At 39.1% G+C, this 25128-nt stretch overlaps 1 protein-coding gene and 1 long non-coding RNA gene across 2 annotated transcripts; both read right to left on the bottom strand.

The window, feature by feature from the left end:
* Window positions 1-1992: 1992 nt before the first annotated feature.
* On the bottom strand, window positions 1993-5768 carry LOC308707291. The gene is made up of 3 exons (XR_014032152.1): window positions 5719-5768; window positions 3819-3967; window positions 1993-2836 (listed from the first exon to the last, which is right to left on the bottom strand). It is a non-coding gene; the product is annotated as an uncharacterized lncRNA (long non-coding RNA).
* Window positions 5769-18606: 12838 nt separating this feature from the next.
* LOC308707288 (zinc finger CCHC domain-containing protein 24-like) lies at window positions 18607-24292 on the bottom strand. Its single transcript, XM_081393622.1, has 3 exons — window positions 24152-24292; window positions 22319-22483; window positions 18607-19616 (listed from the first exon to the last, which is right to left on the bottom strand). Exons 2-3 carry the CDS (start codon window positions 22457-22459, stop codon window positions 19500-19502), a joined length of 258 nt encoding a protein of 85 aa, XP_081249748.1. The 5' UTR covers window positions 22460-22483; window positions 24152-24292; the 3' UTR covers window positions 18607-19499.
* Window positions 24293-25128: the final 836 nt, after the last annotated feature.

The following is a 25128-nucleotide window of genomic DNA, read 5'->3' as shown; positions in this document are numbered from 1 at the left end:
TATCATGTATGGTATGGGAGAGAGCGGGGCATGTTGTCACATTGACTAACATTTACTGAGCGCCACACATCACAATGGTATAAATGTCATACCAAATGAAAGAAGGACGTCTTGGGCACATATGTTGTATTCATAGCATCTTCATATCTTATCTCATTATGGAGTTGTAGACTGTTGAATAGAGAGTGTGCACTTGTGATAGTTTGCCCCATTGGTGGAGTTGTCACACTAGATTATCCAAAAATAAGAACACAACTACTTAATTGTGAATATTGCAATTGTGAATATAAACCAGAGCTGGAAATATAAACAATGTTCAGTGGTGACCCCAGTTTCATCAACATTCCAAATGTCTCCTGGTCCAAACTCATATTTGCGTAACACTTTTTTGCATTACCAGCATTACCATTCTCTCTCTTAAAGCTACTTGCCCTGGTTTCCTCTGGCTTTCTCAGTGACAGCGCTGTATGCCGCTTTAAGAAGCCTGTAAAACACTCTTTGCTGGCCTTGTGCTGGCCACGTGCTGCCCACAAAGGCACGAACTTCAGCTGGTGTTCCACTGCAAACATGTAGGCAAGCTTTCTGACCTCACTTGGCGACAGACCAAAATACATGTCAGCTGACCTCGTAATATACTCAAGCTGCTTTTCCAAATCAGCTGAAAAAATCTTCCGTGGCGTTGTATAACCAGCCATTGTTGTTGGCATGGCTGTCTGACCTTTAATTTCTTCTCTGGTAATCTTTGGACAATCCAGAGTCAGAGTACGGTAATTTATGTCAAAATCCTTCGCTGTACTTTTGATTGATTTGTTCTGCAACCTTACCTGCCTTTAACATTATGTCAGGTGGTGTTCTGCCATGCTGCGTCTTTCGTTGATCATTTCTAACCATCTTCCTTCCTTCCTTCCTTCCTTCAAAAACCTAATTGCAATTACAAATAAATTACAATATCACAATGTTTTTTGAGCATGTTCTATGTGTTTATTTGTACAGGGGGAAGTTTTCACATGTGACGACTTGCCCCAAAGTCATTGAGACAACATGCTAACGTTGGATAAATCTCAAGGTTAGCTCAACATAGCACTTTAGCTTGTGCAAAATAATAATTTTTTAACATTCATACCTAACAAAGTTGTATTTCATAAAATCTAAAGTGCAATTTTTTTACTTTTTTAGCAGAAAAATAAGAAAATTGTGCTAACCTCAGATTAGAGTGATCTTGACCACATGTGAACAGGAAGTTGACTACAGAAGAAGTCACACAAAGTGGCTTTTTGATTTTTGAGATAGAGCCTCTAGTGTTGGAGTTATGAAGAGTGTGACAACTTACCCCGCTCCAAAGAGCAGATTATCATAAATCATATTTTTACTTGCTACTATTATAAAGCATTGGAAGCAAAAATAATGTAATGCAGTGATATAGAAATTATATATTTTTATTTATGACATTTTAATATTTTAAATATACATGGTATACATGGATATTATAAATTTGTATTTTATTTATTTTTTTATCAATTTCCTATCAGCACCTCTTTCCAAATTATCCTTGGGGTAAGACAGAGAGGGGTTGAAACAGTAAAAACAAATGTCTTTGTTCATTTTAAAATATCTTGGATTATTTTAAATCCTACAATTCACAGCAACCTGATAACCATTCAGCACCATTAACCATTGAGCCATTAACCATTAACCATTGAGCCATTAACCATTGAGCCATTAACCATTAACCATTAACCATTGAGCACCATTATATATATGAAGAGTTCAGATGCAAAATGATCATGATCATTCTTCTAGAATGATTTTTATCAAACTCGTATATTTAAGTTAATAGGTAATTTTCATGGCCATTTAAGTGAAATTACTGAACACAAGCACATTAAATCACATTATCTCACATCAAATGAGAATTGAGGGCCAGTTTGTTTGTTTTTTCAGAATTTTGTGTTTGAGTTTTGTGGTTGATGTAAGGAGGAGATCCAGTCAGATGATTGAGTCAAATTTTATTTCTTAAAAGCAGACAATTAAATAATAAATGAATAGTAAAATTAATTCACCCATAATCAGGATTAAAAGTTTAATAAAGAAAAGACAGGTTGCGAAAGAGCAAGAGTCCAAGGTTATAGACTGACCTGTACAGATATTAATCTCCCCAAAAGCTGCTTATTGAAACAGAGCAAAGTTCCTCTTTTCAGAGTAAGTGTGCTACTGTATCGAAGCAGACACAAACATATCTAGTTTTCATGTTTTCAGACTCTGAGGTGTTAGCCCGAACACTGCGAGATGTTTAGCTTAGATAACATTCGTTACACTTTATTCTGAGACATTGTGGTCTGTCTATTGGAGACTTACAGACTTTTGCCCTCATTTAAATAACAAGTACAAAAGTTCACCCTAAGCCAATCAGCTGCAGTTGAGGCATAAAACTTCATAAAAGAAAAGCATTAAACATACATTTCAAATGATATAAATGATTAATGATAAAACATAAGCATGATTTTTTTTTTTTCTAATTCATCAGTGGTGTTTTAATTGTGGTGCACCATTTACTTTAACAAACACAGATTTATTGTTAAAAATATTTTTTTTTCTGTGGAAATCAACATATTGCATAAATGATGCAGACACCATTTCAGTTTCATTTACTCAGAGTTCTGCTTCAAATCAGGAATCTGTGAATATTGTTCAGCTAAAGTGGAGGAACTTTTAGCACTGGTTATGAGGTGAATGAGGGTGAATCTGGTCTTTAGGATGCCGGGGGTCAGAGGTCACTCTCCACAGTAGCGTCCGAGCTTCTCACATTTTTCTGACTGTTGGGTTTCTATTAAGGACGCTGCAAACAAAGAGGAAAGATTTTAAATCCTGCTGCTCATCCCTAGAGAAATATTTCTCTTATAGAGCACCGATTCTGCTTTCTTCCATGTTCATCTTTCTTAAGTATCTAATGTTTGAGCATGAAAAATGTTTCAGAGTCCCTCCAGCGGGAGTTCTTCTCTATATCAGTGTCAGTGTTTCTGAACTCCTGAACACTGTACTCTTGAGTTTCTTCCGGGAACGAACACGTCACAATATTCCTCATTATAATAATTAATGCGCAGAATAAAGGGGCTGGGCCTGGTTGAGTTAGTTAGTTGTGTGTTAAACTGGCGGTTATGAAAAGGGGCGGGACATTTCCCAAACACACTAAGAGCTTTGCCAATCACAACACACTGATCCAGCCGACCAATCAGAGCACAGTGTGCTTTTCAGAAGGAGGGGCTTCATAGAGACAGGAAGTAAATAGAGCGTTACTGACAGACTGGGAAGAGAGGAGCCGCAACAATGGAGAATATGAAGAGAATAATCAACATTCAAGCTGGAAAACCTGTTCTAGTAGACTCAAAATCAAGACTTTGTAAAAGGGATTAACATGGCCTCTTTAAAATATTTCCTGATTTTAAAAAGCCAAAAAGCAGCCATGATGTCTGCATAAATCTTAAAAGCAACATTTACAATACAGAAGAACATCTGGTGAACATTACAAAAAAAAGGGACGTCAGGAGCGTTAAGGAGAGCAGATCCGACTCGATCAAGTGTTTTCTACCCAGTTCATAACTTCATAACCTGCCAAACACACTGCAAAGTCCCTCATGAAAGCTTTATCTTGAGCAAAAGACCTCTATTACATCAGTGTCTCCAGTTTCTGAAGCCCTGATTAATAATGAGCAGATGTTCGCCAACTTTTTACGGTTTCAAGTCCGTTTAGATGAATTTAGATGTTCTTTAGCGGCTCATTTTGTACAGATGCTTCAATAAAGAAACTCCAGAAAGCTTACAATTGTAGGATAGACGTTGACTTTGCATTGCTTGCACATCTGAGGCACGTTTGGGTGTGAGTGCCCAGCTGTCCATCTTCTCCCGCAGTTGCGACACCGGTAATCTCCGAGCTTACCCTGATACGGCATCAGACCTCTTTAGGACGAGCCTGCAACAAAACAATCTTTAGTTCATCAGTATTACAAACGAGAATCATGACTTGACTAAAAAAAATTACTGAATCACACACTATTCACTATCAAATGATCAGGGTCAGTGAGAAATTAATATTCAGCTTTGATCACAGGAGGAAATTACATTTTAATATATATTTAGCTACATAGAAAACAGCTATTTTACATTATAATAATATTTCACTGTTTTTACTGTATTTTTGATCAAATAAATGCAGCCATGTCTTGATGAGGATAAAAGATGTCTTTCAAAAACATTTTAAAAATTGTAATTATTCCAAACTTTTGAATGGTATAGTGTAGGCTACATTGTTTTGTAAATATGTGTCATAGAGGTTTTCAATCTTTAATAATGTTTCATTTAATGTTTTTTGGAACCCCAATATGAAATACTATTTATGTTAATATGTTAATGTACATATGAAACATATGTAAAGCTGTAAAGGAAAAGCAAAGACACACACCCACAGGAGTTTCACATTTCACAGTGGTTTCTTTAATCAGCCTGTAATGGACTCACGTGAGCAGCAGAGGGCAGAATCTACACCTGATCACGTGATCTCAACACTCTTATATAGTCGTTATCATTTAAGGTTTAATTTGGATTGTCAAAAAGATATTGATTTATTATTATTATTATTATTATTTACAATAGTACTATTGTTAAGTCCTTTTTGGTGTCTTTTTTGCCAAACAAAGAGATTGAATTTTTGTTTATTAATATGTTGATCGTGGCCAAATTTTATTTACACTGTAGATTTCTTAAAGTTCCTCCATGTTTTGAGGCATTTTCATTTTATTTCAATCCTTAAAACTTCTAGAAGAAAAAAAGAATGCCTTAAACTCTCTAAATTACAGGCCACATACATGGATTAACTCCTGAAATGTATTTTAATTTGTGTTTTGGTTTTATTTTCATTTTTATCATGACAAATCTTATTTTGACATAACTCGCATTCTCAGACACAGATTAATATTTCAAATTTTTGATTGTAAGGAATCATGAATGCTCTCCAAAAGTCCCAATCTCTGGGTATTATGGTTGTTTGGCTGGTGGGTATGAACCGGTTTTTGGATCTACTTAAAGGAGTAGTTCACTTTTAAAATGAAAATTCTGTCATCATTTACTCACCCTCATGTTGTTTCAAACCTGTATGAATTTCTTTCTTCTGCTGAACACAAAGGAAGATATTTAGAAGAATATCAGTAACCAGACAGTTTTTGGGTCCCATTGACTTCCATAGTTGAAAAAAATATATACTATGGAAGTCAATGGGACCCAGAAACTGTCTTGTTACTGACATTCTTCTAAATATCTTCCTTTCTGTTCAGCAGAAGAAAGAAATTCATACAGGTTTGAAACAACATGAGGGTGAGTATATGATGACAGAATTTTTATTTTAAAAGTGAACTACTCCTTTAACTGTTGTTTGGATTTTATTATTGGCAGTTCAGTCTTTATTATTATTATTAATAATAATCTATAATAAATAAAAAGTTCAGTCTTTATTATTACTCTGACTATGTATTCCAATTGTTACTAGTATGTATTTATTATTTATTCATTAGGTACTAGTACTTATTTTTTAGATACTACCTATTTATTAGATACTATTTATTCCAAATGTTACTACTAGTAAGATTTTCAATTGAACAGAGCAAACGTGCCAAACACTCGATACATTGTTGTTTTAACATAGAAAACGATTGTAAAGGCAAAACTTACTTGTATATGTGATGTGATGTGATGTGAGGGATGGATCTGGAGAGTTTGTTCTGGATGAGGAAAGGAGGCGTCAGTCTGTATATATACGCTCTTCTATCCAAGAGGCGTGTGTGCATTCTTTGAATAATGATGTTGTTTGGGTTGTTACCAGGACGGTGCTATAAATATTATAAATGCATTTTTGTTCTGTTTTACTAGTTTACTATTTTACTATGCCTACTTGTTTTTAGTTTTTAATTACTAAGTAACCTAGTTAAAACGTTCTGTTTTATTAGGATCGCACAGTAGGAAGCGAGGTGGGAGCGAGAGAGGGAGACGGGATCGGGAAAGGTCCACGAGCCGGGACTCGAACTCGGGTTGCCTGAAGCTCAACGTCACTACATGTATAACACTGAAAAACCCAACAAGTTAACTCAACTCAAACCGATTGAGGAAACTGATTGCGGCAAACCATTTAAGTTTAAAAATAAATACATATGAGTATTGTGAACTTATATATATTGAGTCATCAATATAAGTTCACAATACTCATATGTATTTATTTTTAAACTTAAATGGTTTGCCGCAATCAGTTTCCTCAATCGGTTTCCTCACAATATGAGTATTGTGAACTTATATATATTGAGTCATCAATATAAGTTCACAATACTCATATGTATTTATTTTTAAACTTAAATGGTTTGCCGCAATCAGTTTCCTCAATCGGTTTGAGTTGAGTTAACTTGTTGTGTTTTACATTAGTGCTGTCAAATCGATTAATCGCGATTAATCACATCTAACATAAGTGTTTATATAATATATGTTTGTATATTTAAATGTCTGTGTGTGTAAGATAATTAATTAATATAACTAATTAATATAAATGAATATAATGCAAAATGTCAGATATTCTGAAGGCTTCTTACACTGAAGGACATCCGTTACAAATGTATTATGATTTTACAGTAGTATCTATGGTATTTTGCTGGAAGCTATGGTTATGGTACAGTTTTTGAAGGGATGCCAGACATTTGAATGAATTATCGCCTAATATCTGTTCAGTTTATGGAGAACTTTATTACAGTTGTTTTTAAAGTGTGTAAAGGTTTGTGTGTCAGATGTAAAGCAACAGAGAAAAGCCTCTTGATTTCACAGGACAGTTTCTGACTAATGTCTTTGTTGTCCAATATAAACATAAATAACTTGCAGGAAAACGAAAGAGGCTTCTCTTCCTCATGTGTCACGTCTGTCCTTTCACTCGTATAGACACTTATTTAGAAATGAAAGGGTTTTGTTCAGAAGCGGACAGTGGAAAAACTGGTCATGTTGGTGTCAGGTGCGTCCTGACAGGAGAATGAACATCATCAACTTAAAGGTAAGACAGGAAAAACACCATTACTAAGAAATGTCAAGGCTCGCCCTGATCCTCACACAACTCTGCCATACTAAAAGCATATTAAATCTCAGATTTCATCTCTTCCATGTTTCTTACAATATGAAATACTATTTATGTAATGTAAACATGATGTTAAGGAAAAGACCCACACACCCACAGGAGTTTCACATTTCACAAACTTCAAGAGCTTTTTCTTTTTTTTTTATCCAAAATATTTTTATTAAATTTTCATTATTACAAATAAACATTGTACAGTGTAATGTATATGTATCAACATCTGAAGTGTACAGAAAAAAAAAAAAGGGATAAAACAACATTGTCAGCCCCAAACCCATACCAGCCGAAGTGATTATGGTGTAGCCAGTCCCTATTCCTGGATTACAACAAAAACTAAACAGCTGGAAATCGAGTTGAACATTAAAGAGAAGGCAGGACATAGAAATATCTTTAGCTCAATTGAAAGTGATGGAAGTAGTTCAGAAAAGGTCCCCACACAGTAAGAAATTTCTTGTCGGAGTTACTTATTGAGTAGCGAATTTTCTCAAGAGTAAGGCAAGACATAACATCTCTGAGCCATTGAGTGTGGGTGGGCGGGGCAGCATCCTTCCATCTGACCAGAACAGCACGCTGAGCCAACAAAGAGGTGAAAGACAAAACACGACGTTGGGTTGGTGAGAAGTGGGTACTAGCCCCCCCAGTGGTACCAAAAATGGCAACCAGAGGGTTGGGCTTTAAGTCAATCTTAAGGATTACAGAAATTTTCCAGGCTTGGACATGTCCAAAACATATGAATGAGGGAAGCCTCATCGCTCAAACATCTATCACAGTGGGGGTCCACATTTGGGTATATACTCGAGAGTCTAACCTTAGACCAGTGAGCTCTGTGTACAGCCTTAAATTGTAGCAGACGGTGGCGGGCGCAGAGGTGTTTAGGTCATGTTCCCAGGCCTTTTTGATCTTATCAAGAGGGGCTTGTCTGATTTCCACCAGCTTATCATAGATGATGGATATGAAGCGTTTGCGTGTTGGGTTTAGAGAGAGAATATCATCGATCATGCTTGCATCATTTGCATTGGGGAAGTTGGGCAGCTGAGTGGCAAGAAAATGTCTGATTTGTAGGTATCTGAAAAATTTTTCTTTGGATAAATTGTACCGTGCAGAGAGTTGTTCAAATGAGGGAAAACAATTGTTAATAAAGAGGTCTTTAAAACGCACCAAGCCCTTTTTTTTCCACTTCTCGAAAGCAGTGTCTTGTAGAGAGGGCTGAAACAAGATATTTTTATGGATGGGACTGAGGATTGAAAAGTCAAGGAGGCCAAAGTGTCTTCTAAACTGTGCCCACACTCTCACAGTGCTTTTAACAACCAAGTTAGATATGGGAATATTTGGTGGTAAAGGGAGTGGGGATCCAAGTAGTGCAGGGATAAAAACGTTTTCTGAGGAGTTAAGCTCCATCTTAACCCATGATGGGCAGCCAGGTTGATAATCTTGGAACCAAAAAGTTAGACACCGCAAGTTAGCCGCCCAATAATAAAACCGAAAGTTGGGCATTGCCAGTCCTCCCTTATTTTTGGATTTTTGAAGGTGGGCTTTATTCAATCGAGGGTGCTTGCCTTTCCAGATATACGATGTAATAACTGAGTCTAACGTCTCAAAAAAAGATTTAGGTATGAAGATTGGCACAGTTTGAAAAAGATATATAAATTTAGGGAGAATATTCATTTTAATGGAATTAATTCGGCCAACTAGGGAAGTCGACAAGGGTGACCACTGCGTCAGGGCATGTCTTGTCTTATTTAACAAAGTTAGGAAGTTTTCTCGGAAAAGATCCTTATGCTTTCTTGTGATTTTAATACCCAGGTAGGTAAAGTGGTGTTTCACAACTTTACAAGAGCTTTTCTTTAATCAGCCAGTAATTGTCATGAAACAGAAGGATTCACACAGGTAAAGTAATCAACAGGTTTATTTGCAGAAGTATGTGATATCAACGATGGAAGTGAGAACTGATGAATATAGTGTGTTCAGGATGGATGTCTGGATGATAATGGTCTTATCTGTTGCAGGTTCTGAAATGTAATGAGGAGGTGGTGACTAGCTGGTGACCGTAACAGTAATGGACTCACATGAGCAGCACTATTGTCAAGTCCTTTTGGTGTCTTTTTGCAAAACAAAGAGATTGAATTTTTGTGTAATAATATGTTGATTGTAGCCCAGTTTTATTTACACAAATTCTTAAAGTTCCTCCATGTTTTGAGGCATTTAAAAATGATTGTAAAATTGTATTTCAATCCTTAAAACTTCTAAAAAAAAAAAGAGGGGTACCTTAAACTCTCTAAATTACTGGCAACATACATGGATTAACCCCGGAAATGTATTTTAATTTGTGTTTTGGTTTTATTTTATGTTTTACCTTACTGAAAAAAATAACTTTTATGTTCGATGCAATAATCGTGAATAATCAATTTGACAGCACTAAATTAATATAAATGAATATAATATAATAAAATATAATAAAAAATGTCAGATATTCTGAAGGCTTCTTACACTGAAGGACATCCATTACAAATGTATTATGATTTTACAGTAGTATCTATGGTATTTTGCTGGAAGCTATGGTTATGGTACAGTTTTTGAAGAGATGCCAGACATTTGAATGAATTATCGCCTAATATCTGTTCAGTTTATGGAGTTGTTTTTAATGTGTGTAAAGGTTTTTGTGTCAGATGTAAAGCAACAGAGAAAAGCCTCTTGATTTCACAGGACAGTTTCTGACTAATGTCTTTGTTGTCCAATATAAACATAAATAACTTGCAGGAAAACGAAAGAGGCTTCTCTTCCTCATGTGTCACGTCTGTCCTTTCACTCGTATAGACACTTATTTAGAAATGAAAGGGTTTTGTTCAGAAGCGGACAGTGGAAAAACTGGTCATGTTGGTGTCAGGTGCGTCCTGACAGGAGAATGAACATCATCAACTTAAAGGTAAGACAGGAAAAACACCATTACTAAGAAATGTCAAGGCTCGCCCTGATCCTCACTCAACTCTGCCATACTATGTATGCTTACTAGGACTAGATGTTAGAATCCCCTGATAATCAGCAAGCGCTGTTGTCGTCGATGTCCTCTTGGGTAGGGTTGGATTGGGGGATGACCGCCTGGTGCCTCCAGTACGACACATCATCAGTTGTACACCCCGGCCTCATTGGGTGTTTCGGCCTTTTATCACAATACACCCTCACCCGAGGCAGGCCCACCACAGGCTGATCAGACCTGGGTGTGTGTCGCACCGGAGGCTCCATGAGGTCACTTGGCAGCCCATATCGTCTCCTTCTGCTTCAGCCACAACCAGTGACTGCTTCTTTCGGCAGCAGTTGCAAGGTCTTTGATGGTCTTCCGCTGAGCCTGTCCTCTGATTCCAACCTCCTTAAGTAGCCTTGTGATGGAACTAGCTACAAAGCCCCTGCAGCCCACTTCCACTGGACGCACGTTTACCTTCCAGCCCCGGCCCTCTGCTTCGGCAGCCAACTCTGCATATCGCAACCTCTTCCTTTCAAATGCCTCATCGATGGCTTCCTCCCATGGGACTGTCAGTTCCACTATGAAGACACATCGACAGCATTTGGACCAAAGGACCAGGTCTGGGCGCAGGTTGGTCACTGCTATTTCAGGTGGGAAGGTGAGCCTCTGATTTAAGTCTACTCGCATTTCCCAGTCCCGGGCTGCTTTCAGTGGGCATGAGTCTGGAGGCGATCGATTGGTCAACCGTTTCTCCCCCTCCCGAACAAAGGATGTTGGTTGCCGGAATGTAGTCTGGGCTTCCAGGGGCATGGTGTTGATGGTTACCCTCTTGCTCTTCAGTGTAGCAGCCAGGCATTTCAGCACTTGATTGTGGCGCCAGGTGTATCTGCCTTGCGTAAGACTGGTCTTGCAGCCCACCAAGATGTGTTTCAGAGTTGCTGGGGCAAGACACTGGAGACAGGCTGGATCTTCTCCGAACCAGAGGTGTAGGTTGGTTGGAGAGGGCAGGACATCATACGTGGCTCTGATGGTAAAGCTCAGCATATTGGAGTCCATGTTCCACAGTTCGCTCCAAGTGATCTTCCTTCTCTCCACACCTTCCCACCTCATCCAGCGGCCTTGCTTGGCTTGAGACACCGCTCTGGCACACCTGTTCGCTTCCTCCTGGTGGCGCACCTCCTCAACCACCAGGCGCCGGCGTTCAGCTGGAGTAGCCTTCTGCCATGTGGGTGTTGTTGCCCCCAGCCCTAGGCCCCCTCTGCCTTGTTGGACTTGGCCCACTATATCCTGGTGTCTAAGGGCGGATTTTGCCTGTGCCACTGCCACACCTGGCTTCCACCTCCTCCCTGTGGCTAAGGCGGGAGCAGTCCCTCTGACAAAGGGATCCCGGGATTCTGTGAGGGTCATATCAAGCCTTGCTTTAGAGCATTTGTACTCCTCCACCAGACTTGAGATTGGCAAAGAGAGGGCTCCATTGCCGTACAGTCCTATGGTGCTGAGGCATCTGGGTAGTCCAAGCCACTTTCTCACCTGCACGTTTACCAATTGCTCCAACCGAATGGCGTGGGATAGGGTGACCTCATAGATGGACATTGGCCACATGAGGCGGGGCAGCAGTCCAAACTGGAGGCACCAGAGCTAAAGCATATTAAATCTCAGATTTCATCTCTTCCATGTTTCTTACAATATGAAATACTATTTATGTAATGTAAACATGATGTTAAGGAAAAGACCCACACACCCACAGGAGTTTCACATTTCACAAACTTCAAGAGCTTTTCTTTAATCAGCCAGTAATTGCCATGAAACAGAAGGATTCACACAGGTAAAGTAATCAACAGGTTTATTTGCAGTATGTGATATCAACGATGGAAGTGAGAACTGATGAATATAGTGTGTTCAGGATGGATGTCTGGATGATAATGGTCTTATCTGTTGCAGGTTCTGAAATGTAATGAGGAGGTGGTGACTAGCTGGTGACCGTAACAGTAATGGACTCACATGAGCAGTACTATTGTCAAGTCCTTTTGGTGTCTTTTTGCAAAACAAAGAGATTGAATTTTTGTGTAATAATATGTTGATTGTAGCCCAGTTTTATTTAAAAATGATTGTAAAATTGTATTTCAATCCTTAAAACTTCTAAAAAAAAGAGGGGTACCTTAAACTCTCTAAATTACTGGCAACATACATGGATTAACCCCGGAAATGTATTTTAATTTGTGTTTTGGTTTTATTTTATGTTTTATTTTACTGAAAAAAAATAACTTTTATGTTCGATGCAATAATCGTGAATAATCGATTTGACAGCACTAAATTAATATAAATGAATATAATATAATATAATAAAAAATGTCTGATATTCTGAAGGCTTCTTACACTGAAGGACATCCATTACAAATGTACAGTATTATGATTTCACAGTAGTATCTATGGTATTTTGCTGCAAGCTATGGTCACCATGGTACAGTTTTTGAAGGGATGCCAGACATCTGAATGTATTATAGCCTAATAATATCTGTTTAGTTTATGGAGAACTTTATTGCAGTTGTTTTTAATGAGTGCAAAGGTTTGTGTGTCAGATGTAAAGCAACAGAGAAAAGCCTCTTGATTTTCACAGACCTTAAGGCGGGCGTACACGGTGCGAGTTCGGACCAGGATCGGACACTCGGGAGGTCGTGAGATATTGCACACGTTGCGAGTCAGTTTAACTGATAATCGCGTCAATGCAGCTGGTACACGGCACGACTGTCCTGCACGAATTTTATCAGCAATCACGTGAGCTTTCGCGCTAAACACAGAGACCGTCAATATTGCATGCAGGCAAAGCTTCAGATAGAAAAAATGACAGAAATGTGTGTGCAAATGATTTGTTGTAAAGCAGAGAACAGTAGCCATTCAACATAAAAACTAGAGAGAGAGAGAATTATTATTTTTATTTTATTATTTTTATTTAATATTATTATTATTATGTTCTGTAGTACAATGTTCAAAATAATTTTCTATGCTGTGTTGATGCTTTGGCAATACAATTGTATTTTTGTCATGCCAATAAAGCTTTATTGAATTGAACAGAATTGAATTGAGAGAAGTGTGTGTGTGTGTGTGTGTGTGTGTGTGTGTGTGTGTGTGTGTGTGTGTGTATGAGAGTGTGAGAGAGGGAGAGAGACAGTGTATGCGCACGCTGTATGGTTGCTGCCACTGAGGTATAGCCCCACGTGGTTGTGTATAATTTGGAAATAGGGGACAGCTGGTGAAAATCGGGCCGACTCCCCGAATTTTTTAAACATGTTTAAAGATGATCGGAAGGTCGGGGAGGTGCTTATAACGTGCTCGGCTCGGCTCGTAATTCCTCTCACACGCTGCGAGCCGCGACCATGCGAGCATCACCGATTCCACTCGATTTCTCCCGAGTGAAAAAAATCATCTGCGAGCTCGTAAAAACAGCAAAAATCGCACCGTGTACGCCCGCCTTTATTGAGTCTGAAGTTCTCTGAACGCTTGTGAACAATATAAACAAATGAATAATTTGCATGATAACAACAGAGGCTTCTCTTCCGTGTGATGTCTGTCCTTCCACTCATATAGAAACTTATTTAGAAATTAAAGGGTTTGTCTTCAGAAGCGAACAGTGGAAAAACTGGTCATGTTCGCGTCAGGTGCGTCCTGACAGGTGAATGAACATCATCAACTCACAGGTAAAAGAGGAAAACACCATTACTAAGAAATGTCAAGGCTTGCCCTGATCCTCACACAACTCTACCATACTAAAACCATATTAAGCTCAGGTTCCATCTCTTCCATGTTTCTTACAATATGAAATACTATTTATGTAAATATGTTCATCTGAATATGAAACAGACAAAGCTGTAAAGGAAAAGTAAAGACACACACCCACAGGAGTTTCACATTTCACAGTGTTTTCTTTAATCAGCCTGTAATGGACTCACGTGAGCAGCAGAGGGCAGAATCTACACCTGATCACGTGATCTCAACATACTTATATAGACATTTATAATCACTATCATTTAAGGTTTAATTTGGATAGCAATGTACATTCTGTCAAACAGATATTGAATCTCAGCAAAGTTTTTTGTTGTTGTTGTTGTTAAGTCCTTTTTTTGGGACAGATTGTATGAGAGGTTTAAGATACAAAATGCAATACCTGCCTTTGACAAGCACCGTTTCCAGGCCTTTTCATTCACGTCCTGTTGCTCTACATGTTGTCTCTTCTTCTTGAGTCTCTCCATCATTGTCCGAATCCAGTTTAAACATAAAAGACAAAACAGTTTCTGTCATTATTTAGTTCTTGAGCTCTTGAAGAAGCTTCGCCTCCTGTGCCGGAGGCAGCAGCTCATTTGCATTTAAAGGGACAGCCCACGTAGTGGGCCTAGTTCATCTTTGAACACCTCTGAGCACGAATCTAGCACCTCTTCAAGGGACTTTGCTTGATGCACTTGACTGACATATTAAATTTTTTTCCAGTTTAAGGTGAGCTTTTGTAGCCAATTTCTGCCACACAGAGCTGGCCCCTCCCCTTTTACTACTATTACGGTTAGCAATTCACATTGTTTTTCATAGCTCACATTAGCTTGAATCTGTCCCAACACAGGCATAATCTCTCCTGTGTACCTTTTAAGCTTGACTCCGGCGACCTCTAGTGGCTCTTTTGAGAACGCAGCTTGGAATAATTCCTCAGAAATGAAACTCACGGCCGCGCCGGTATCAATTTCCATCATAATTTCTTTGCCATTTACTTTAAATGTCCCTATGAATGACGTTTGATGTTCTCATCACTAAGTAGCGAAAACATGGGCAACTCTGCTTCCTCTACCCTCACATACTTAGTGTTTTTCTCCACATAACGTTTACTTTTCCCAGCTTCCATTTTTCCTCTGCAAGCTCTTTTGATGTGGCCAGTTTTTCCACAATTATGGCATTTTGCATCCTTGAAATGACATACCTGAGGGCTGTGATCTTTGCCATGACATCTATAGCACTTTTTCCCTCTCTGTTCGGAATGTTGCGCTGCTCGCGCCCGCGCATCCACTTTATGTACTACACCCGAGCGCAAGTCAAGCCCTCGTAGCGAGATGGTCCTCAATGCAGAACATGAAATCCACAGGGAGGAGTCGGATCCAGATCCAACTCCTCCCACCTTACATACCTAAACCTACCAATCTCCACCCCCTGATCCCTAAACCCGACCCTAAACCTACCCATCTCCACCCCTAAACCTACCAATCTCCACCCCTTATACAAGATCCGACTCCTCCCCCCGGATCTTGTGTACTGCATTGAGGTGCTACTGCTCGTAGCTGCTGCGTGTCCTTCTCTGCCGTCTCCATACTCAATGCGATCTTAAAAGCACGTGCAAACTTCAGATTAGATTCTCACAACAGTCGCCGTCCAGCGTTGCTCCGAACTTAACAACTCACAGCGCACTGTTTCAAATTCTCGCGCAAATTGGGACTGGTTTATGTCAGTGGATCTGAAAGACGCTTATTTTCAGATAAAAATAGCCCAGGCCTTTCTTGAGATTCGCCTTCGAGGGTCAGGCTTATCAGTGGGCTACACCGTCCTTCCATTTGGCCTGTCCTTAGCACCTCGTACATTTACGAGGTGCATGAACGCAGCGCTCACCCCCTGAAACAACGGGGTATGCGAATACTGAACTATTTGGATGACTGGCTAATTCTAGCTCAGTCAGAGGCAGAACTGATGACGCACAGGGCTTTATTACTCATCCATCTTCTAGAGTTTTTGGGTCTCAAAGTCAATAGGGCCTAGAGTTCGCTATCTCCCAGTCAGAAAACATCTTTTCTGGGAATAGGACTCGGTGTCTATGACAGCGCGGCTGCCGTCACAACACGCTCTGTGCATTCAGCGCCTGGCGATGTCATTCGAAGTGGGCAATGTCACTCCTCTCAAAAAATTTCAGGGGATTCTATGCCTCATGGCTTCAGCCTCAGCGGTGCTTCGTTTGGGTTTGCTTCACACGCGCCCGTTACAGCACTGGCTAAAGACGCGAGTCCCGCGTCGGGCTTGGGCCTCCGGTCGTTTACGTCTCAAGGTAACTGGCATTACTGTGTAGATCTGGATTTCAGGTACACAGGTACTGTGTCACAGCTCTGGAGCCCTGGAAGGCGACCGACTGGTATCAGACAGACGTGGACCTGGGAGCAATCTTGAAACTGAAAGTAGTCTCGACAGATGCCTCCAACTCGCAACCTGCATCCACAAGATTGTGGGGTAAAGGAGTTTCTCTTTCCTACAGGAGCTTTTGGATGAGGGCAGGTCCCCATCCACGCTCAAAGTGTATGTATCGGCCATTGTGGCGTCTGTCAGATATATGCTCGGCCAGTCACTGGGTAGGAACGACCTTATCGTCCGCTTCCTCAGAGGAGCTAGAAGGATGAACCCTCTTCGACCCCTGTCGGTTCCCTTATGGGACCTTTCCTCGGTCCTAGAGGCCATGAAAGGTGACCCTTTTGAACCATTACAGTCTGTGGAACTAAAGTATCTTTCGTTAAAAACCGCCTTCCTGGTGGCTCTCGCCTCAGTCAAGCGGGTGGGTGACTTGCACGCGCTCTCTGTTAGCACGACGTGCCTTGAGTTTGGGCCTAATGACTCCAAAGTTATTCTCAAACCAAGACATGGTTATGTCCCCAAAGTGCTTGCTACTCTTTTCAGAGCGCAAGTCATTTCTCTGTCAGCCCTCTCTGGATCTGACAGCGAGAGTGACGTGAGTCTTCTTTGCCCAGTCAGGGCGCTGAGAATTTACGTGGAACGTTCTGCTGCCTTCAGACAGTCAGAACAGCTCTTTGTTTCTTTTGGTGGCCGCACTAAAGGGCTAGCTACCTCGAAACAAAGCCTTTCCAGGTGGATAGTGGATGCTATCGCACTAGCTTATACATCTAAAGGCCTTCGTTGTCCTCTGGGTGTCATGAGTGTTGTGGTTGATTCTTAGCACGCACGGCGCTTTACATTGGGTTCCCGTAGCGTAAGCTAGCTTATGCAACACGAGAGTACTCTCGTAAGAGAATGTCTCGGTTACTAACGTAACCTCGGTTCTCTCTAGATGAGGGAACGAGTGTTGCGTAACCCTGCTGTGCTTGTGCTACCATCTGTTTTCGCTTCAGTCGATGAAAACCAAGGCACATCCTATCGAGTTCTGGCTTATATAGGCATAGCCACGCCCATTCTGGCGGGGCGTGACGACTGAGGGCGCCAGTGCCCTCATTGGTCCTTACGTCACGAGCAGCCTCTCGATAGGTTGCAGCAGTTGCCGCAGAGCAGCCAATAGGCACGCGAGCTGCCTCGCCTAGGTCTGCTCGCCACAGCAAATGCGTTTTACATTAATACAAAATTATACGGATAATTTTTGGCTTCAGTATTCTCGAGAAAGAGGTTTTTCCCGTAGCGTAAGCTAGCTTACGCAACACTCGTTCCCTCATCTAGAGAGAACCGAGGTTACGTTAGTAACCGAGACGCTTTCCGCTATCAGCAATGGCTTTGGCTCAAAATTATTCTTTAAAGTGTCCACAATATCTTTGTAAGACTTATCCTTTGTCTTCTCTGGTTGTACCAAGTTCCTTAGTAAACTGTAGGTAGTTGCTCCCATCACACTCAACAGGGTCGCAAACTGTTTCTCCTGGCGCATGTCGTTCGCCTCGAAGAAATGCTCAAGCCGTTCATTATAAGCTGACCAAGACTCTGCTTTCGCAGACATGCACGCCCGTACATTTCCCAACATTCCCAGCACTATAGCTACGGAATCTCTACTGTGTCAGATGCAAAACTTTCAAGCATACAATACATCACAACTTCTAAAGCATAAAAAAAAAAAAACGATAGAAAAGAAGAAGCGAAAAAACTCAAGCACGAGTCACTACTCACGCTCACACTCCCAACGCTCCACTCACTCCCAGCATGCACTCCGACAGAGAGAGAGAGAGAGAGAGAGAGAGAAAGAGAGGAGGTAAAGAGAGAAAGCTCCAAAAAAGGGACCCAGAGAATAAGAAGAGAGGCAGAGCAACTGTTAGAGGATCTTTTATCCCTTCCGTGACCATGTGACCGAAACCCATATGTGAGACAGTCAAACTGACCAATCAGATAATTACAGTTTCCCCCATTGTACTAAAGGTGTGACAATTCGTAGACCCCCCCGATGTACACGCATTTAGGCCTACAGGCCTGATCACTATCAGCACCTCTGTGCCTAGGAATTCCAAATTATATGTTAATTTTCAAATATCTTGGATTATTTTAAATCTTACACTTCACAGCAACCTGATATCAAATAAAAGGTACTTGCACCATTAACACTATTCAGAGGGATATTATATATATATATATATATATATATATATATAATATATATATATATATATATATATATATATATATATATATATATATATAATATATCTCACAGCATATTAAATGAGAATTGAGGGTCAGTTTGAGTTTTGTGGTTGATGTAAGGAGGAGATCCAGTCAGATGATTAAGACAAATTTTATTTCTCAAAAGCAGACAATCAAATAATAAATGAAGAGTAAAATTAATTCACCCATAATCAGGATTAAAAGTTTAATAAAGAAACATAAAATGAACAGTTAAAATAACTGCTAATATTTCTAAGTAAGATATAATAAAAACACTCTGAGTATAATATTCTTTGCTTAAAGATAAAGTAGTTTGAGAGATCTCTCTTTAAAAAGAGCAAGGTCTGAGTCCAAGCTATAGACTGACATGTACAGAAATTAATCTCTCTAATAAACAGTTGCTTATCGGAACAGATTTAAGTTCCTCTTTTCACAGTATATTGTATCGAAGCAGACACAAACATATCTAGTTTTCATGTTTTCAGACTCTGAGGTGTTAGCCCGAACACTGCGAGATGTTTAGCTTAGATAACATTCGTTACACTTTATTCTGAGACATTGTGGTCTGTCTATTGGAAACTTACAGACTTTTGCCCTCATCTATAACAAGTACAAAAGTTCACACTAAGCCAATCAGCTGCAGATGAGGCATAAAGCTTCATAAAAGAAAAGCATTAAACATACATTTCAAATGATATAAATGATTAATGATAAAAGATAAGCATGAAATATTTTTTTTCTTTTTCTAATTCATCAGTGGTGTTTTAATTGTGGTGCACCATTTACTTTAACAAACACAGATTTATTGTTAAAAATATGTTTTTTTCTGTGGAAATCAACATATTGCATAAATGATGCCGACACCATTTCAGTTTCATTTACTCGGAGTTCTGCTTCAAATCAGGAATCTGTGAATATTGTTCAGATAAAGTGGAGCAGATTTTAGCACAAGGTTTATATATAGAGGGTGTATCTGGGCGTCTTTAGGATGCCGGGGGTCAGAGTTCACCACCCAACTCGACCACAGTAACGTCCGAGCTGCTTACACTTCTCACAGAGTTCCTGAGGATGATGTTTGCTCAGGTCAGATTTGTCCAGGCCGTCGGGTTTCTCCAGAGGAGTCTGCAAACACAGAGGAAAGATTTTAAATCCTGCCGCTCATCCCCAGAGAAATATTTCTCTTAAAGAGCACCGATTCTGCTTTAATTTCCATGTTCATCTTTCTTTAGTGTGTAATGTTGCTGTTTGTTTAATGTCTTGTTTTCTAGTAAAAAAAAAAAACATCTTTAAAACAAGAAGCATTTACAAAGTCAGATTGCACAAAGTGAATCCATTTATTCTTTTACCCAATTTTTAAAGCAGAAACTTCAATGAGGTTATGTTTACACTTTAAATAATTCAGCAATACATCATTTAATTTGGCTAAAGTATCTCGTTTTAAGGACGTTAAGATATTGCAACCAGAAAACAAACCCTAATCTAATGGCAGAAATGCTGTTTTAGATTAGATTAGATTAGATTAGATTAGATTAGATTAGAAAATCTTTATTAATCCTGTGATAATCCCAATTTAGACCAGACAGCCAACAAACACAATACACAACTAACAGACAGATAAATAATCCTGCATTAAGAGACTATTAAAACCTGATTAAGAACCAGTGAGACATTATTAATAAAAAGATTCAGTTTCACAATTCAAAAGTGCAAAATGCAAAGAAATGTAACAATTAACAGTGTTTGTTGAAATATCGGACCGCTGCAGGAACAAAATACCTTCTCATTCGCTCACTAGAGCACCGAGGCATTACCAATCGCTCACTGAAAGAGCTTCTGAGTCCTTTAAAAACATTGAGTAATGGCCTTCAAAAAGCAAGATTTTTTTTAGTTTTGACCTCATCCTCTTCTCCACAGTAACCTCAAGTAACTCTGGGGTAAGACCAATAACTGAACCAGCTCTCTTGATCATCTTATTTATCCTATTTTTGTCATCAACAGAAATGCTGTTGTTTTTTTTTTTTGTTTTTTTTTTGTTTTGTTTTTTTTGTCATCAACAGATATGACTCTGTCCCAAGGACTAAAACAGAAAGGGTATTTATACATAGACACAAACAATGTGATAGGGAACAGCTGAGTGCAATCACGAGTGATGAGAACAGACAAAGGATTATGGGAAATGCAGTTCCCGAGTGAATGGTGACAGTATGGGGAAGAGACCTCTAGTGGACACCCGAGGAAACATAAACCAGACACTGTGACAAATGTTTGTTAGCAAACCTAACAAACTGTGGTCGTGATAAAATAAAGCAATCCGCATCGTGCCTAACAACGCCCCTTAGCTGTTCTAAATCCACTGTAAAACACGACTTCAGTGTTAAGATTAACTGGACTACAGTCCTCAGAGCTGCTCAGCCTAAGATTGGAGAGAACGTCTTTAATCCTCTCTTTTTCATCACTGTGAAAAGCAGCTTTCTTCTTATTAATAGCAGCTATGTACTTCTCTGGTGACCCATGGTTTGTTATTGGGAAAGATTTTGATTTGTTTACACAGAATTAAAGACTTGATTGACACAGTAAAGTCACTTTCTCAGAGATCCTGTTCAGATCACTGTCCATCAAAGAACACAGACCGGTCTGTGCATTCAAAGCACCCCCTTAATGTTTCACAAGCATCCTCTGACCAGATGTGCACAGTCTTTGTAGTCGACTGTTATCAGAATGTATCACCGGTGATAAATATTTGGACATCAAGGTTATCAGGTCAGATTTACCCAGCGGAGGAAGCAATTTAGCAACATAGCATCCTTAAAGTTCGTATAAAACAAGTCAATAGTTTTGTCACCCCTCGTCACCATTTGTTTAAGAAAGGGAGAGAGAGCAGTGATTAAAGGGTTAGTTCACCCAAAAATGAAAATTCTGTCAGTAATTACTCTCCCTCATGTTGTTCCAACCCCGTAAGACTTTCGTTCATCTTCAGAACACAAATTAAGATATTTTTGATTAAATCTGGGAGCTGGATCACTTCTCCATAGGCTTCTAAGGCATTATAACTTGCTGGCCCAGAAAATGTATTAAAGACATCGTTAATATAGTCCAAGTGACTACAGTGGCTCAATCTTAAGTTTATAAAGCGACGAGAATACTTTTTGTGCGCAAAAAAACAAACAAAAATAACGACTTTATTCCACTATTCATTTCCTTCTCTCTGGGCCTCGAGTCTTTTCACGTAATGTTTTAGCGCAGCGCGTCTGTGTTGCACATCACACGTAGGCTCACTATTGGCCGACACTGGTCATGTGTGTGATGTGTGTGACGTACAACACAGAAGCGCTGTGCAGTTATACTACGTGAAAAAACTCGAGGCCCAGAGAGAAGGAAATGAATAGTGGAATAAAATCTTTTTTTTTTTTTTTTCGCACAAAAAGTATTCTCGTCGCTTGATAAACTTAAGATTGAGCCACTGTAGTCACTTGGACTATATTAACGATCTCTTTAATAACTTTTCTGGGCCAGCAAGTTATAATGCCTTAGAAGCCTATGGAGGAGTGATCCAGCTCTCAGATTTAATCAAAAATATCTTAATTTGTGTTCTGAAGATGAACGAAAGTCTTACGGGGTTGGAACAACATGAGGGAGAGTAATTACTGACAGAATTTTCATTTTTGGGTGAACTAACCCTTTAAAGTCCCCATTTAAAATAACCAGTGCGTCTGGAGAGGATTCTCGAAATTGTCTCAGTGGCACGCTTGACGCTTCCCATTACCCGATGGAGGAATATACACCACCATCAGTTTATTTTCAGTCTAAAGTGAGCGTCTGTTCACCTGTTTGTGAGCAAGGACGTTGATGTGGCATTTGGTGCACTCCTGACCCATGTTCGGCCACGAGTTCCCACTCATCCATTTCCTCTTGCAGTTGGGACACTGGTACTCCCCGAAACACCTCTTATTATCCTGATCCGCCATCAGACCCTCTCCTTTAGGGCGAGCCTGGTAAGAAAACAGTCTTTAGTTGTGATGTGAATGGAGAGCTGTGTAATAACAGTGTCACGTGATTGAGATCGGCCCGCGAGTTCTGAGCTCGAACGAATAGCGCAGTTTCAGTTTCATTTTCGTTTCGTTTGCCGTTGGATGTTTGAGTTTCGTATGTAACAGAAGTTGCAGCTCTTATCAATTGCACAACGTGATGGTCACACCAGTCTTGTCGTCCATTTAGTTGCAGATTGGATCTACTTGCATAAAGTGTGGCTGTGGCTCTCGTCCAGGTCCTTTTTCCCTTTAACTTCAGAAGCCAAAGTTACTAGATTTTAATGCCGATGGTGCCGGTGTGTAAAGTGTTGAGTCCCAGAGAAGTGATGAGTCCCAGTTTATACTAAAATTGCAAGAAAAATGTAGTGACATATAGGAAACTAGTGTTTTGATTCATCTCCCCAGGTGTGCCGCTCCAAATGTTAATTTTGTTTTCTTTAGCCTTTTTGCCTTTGACTTGTGTAGGCCTATTTTGAAGTAGCTCCCCCTCTTTGGTTTGTTTTTTGTTGTTTTCTGTTTGGTTAAGCCTTATTGACAACATTTGTATATACGAATACGCATGTATATTTTCTTTCCCCTACGTGAGTTTTGTATGTTGCTGTTTTTGTCAATAAAAAAAAATAAATAAATAAAAATAAAAATGAGTCCCAGTTTAGGACCCCAGTGTGCCTGATCTAAAGCTGTTCTCGCGAATCTTATTATAATCAATCAAACTTTAATTCCAATATTGACTAGTATATTTTTAAATATTACTAGATTCATTTGATTTTTTAATAGGTAGGCTATCTAATGACCAAGTACTAGTATCTATTGAATAAGTACCAGTATCTTAGGAACTAGAATCTAAACAATAAGTAGTACTACCGAATAAATAACTACTAATAAATACATACTTTAACTAAGACGAGGTTGCAGAACCCGAGTGCAGTTTAACAGTAGACAGAACAAGATCAAATATAAAACAAAAGCATGGCGTGGTGGCATGAAACTCAAGACTTAAACGTGAACATAAACATGGACATAAACTTCCCAACAGTGGTTACAGGCACTAGACAAACATGTTGTAACAATACTAATGACTAGACAAGGCACAAGGGACATCTGTGAACAATCAAGACAATAAACCAGGATCACATAACTAGATCAGCGGATCACATGACAGAAATGAAACTAAAACATGAAACGAAACCAGACGTGACAACAAGTCAGAACTGAATAGTTGATATCATGACAGATCCACATAGAAGTCAATGGCAAAAAAATGTAAATAGGCTATGTTACTACTAACAAAAGAATAGTTACCAGTCACTCGAAATAAGTACTAGAATCTAATGAATAAACTAGTGTCTATTTTATACTAGTATCTGAGTAGCAGATCGAAGAAAATAAGAATTTGCTTCTAATAAAAAATACTAGTATCTTTTAAAAATGTACTACTATCTAAATAATAAGAACTAGTACTTAATGGAATAGATAGTATCTAAAAAAATAAGTACCAGTAGCATGAAAATAGATACTAGTAGGTTTTAAGGGTTAAATGTTAAAACGGCTTGCCATAATTACAAACGCGCATAACACTCGATACATTGTTGTTTTAACACAGAAAACGATTGTAAAAGCAAAACTTACTTGGATATGTGATGTGATGTGATGTGATGTGATGTGATGTGATGTGATGTGAGGGATGGATCTGGAGAGTTTGTTCTGGATGAGGAAGGGAGGCGTCAGTCTGTATATATACGCTCTTCTATCCAAGAGGCGTGTGCCTTGAATAATGATGTTGTTTGGGTTGTTACCAGGACGGGATAATTCGGGAATTTTACTATGCCTATTTGTTTTTAATTACTAAGTAATGTAATAGTTAATAATTTTAGTTTAACCATCCATATAAGTAACTTCTAGTCTAGTAAATGGCAAATATATAACATAATATAATATAATAATACAATATCATGTAATGTAATATAATATAATTAGTGCTGTCAAATCGTAATCGCATCTAAGTTTTTGTTTATATAATGTGTGTGTGAGTGAGTGAATTTATATATATAATGTAATGTAATATAATATAATAATACACTATCATGTAGTTTAAAATATTATAATTAGTGTTGTCTGTGGTAGAGTGTTTATCTTTCACACCTGACTCAACATTACCTGGGGTGTTTCCAGTCGACACTCCTTTTGAACACTAAGATCTATGGTATTTTGCTGGAAGCTATGTTTACCATGGAATGCCAGACATCTAAATATATTATAGCCTAATAATATCTGTTCAGTTTATGGAGAACTTTATTACAGTTGTTTTTAATGAGTGCACAGTCAGATGTAAAGCAACAGATTTCACAGGACAGTTTCTGACTAATGCAGACTTGAGTCTTGACCATGCCAGTTTTACAATATAAACAAATAGGCTACATCATTTTCATGAAAACGAAACAGGCTTCTCTTCCTCATGTGTCACGTGACGTCAGTGCTTTCACTCGAATAGAAACTTAGAAATGAAAGGGTTTGGCTTCAGAAGCGAACAGCTGAAAACTGGTCATCCCATACAAAAAAGAAATATATTTGAAATATATTTTCAAAATATATTTTGAAATATATTT

This window comes from Scardinius erythrophthalmus (genome assembly GCF_964197995.2).
Source record: "Scardinius erythrophthalmus genome assembly, chromosome: 18".
Classification (NCBI taxonomy): Eukaryota; Metazoa; Chordata; class Actinopteri; order Cypriniformes; family Leuciscidae; genus Scardinius; species Scardinius erythrophthalmus.
This window is presented reverse-complemented; position numbering and strand designations above follow the sequence as displayed.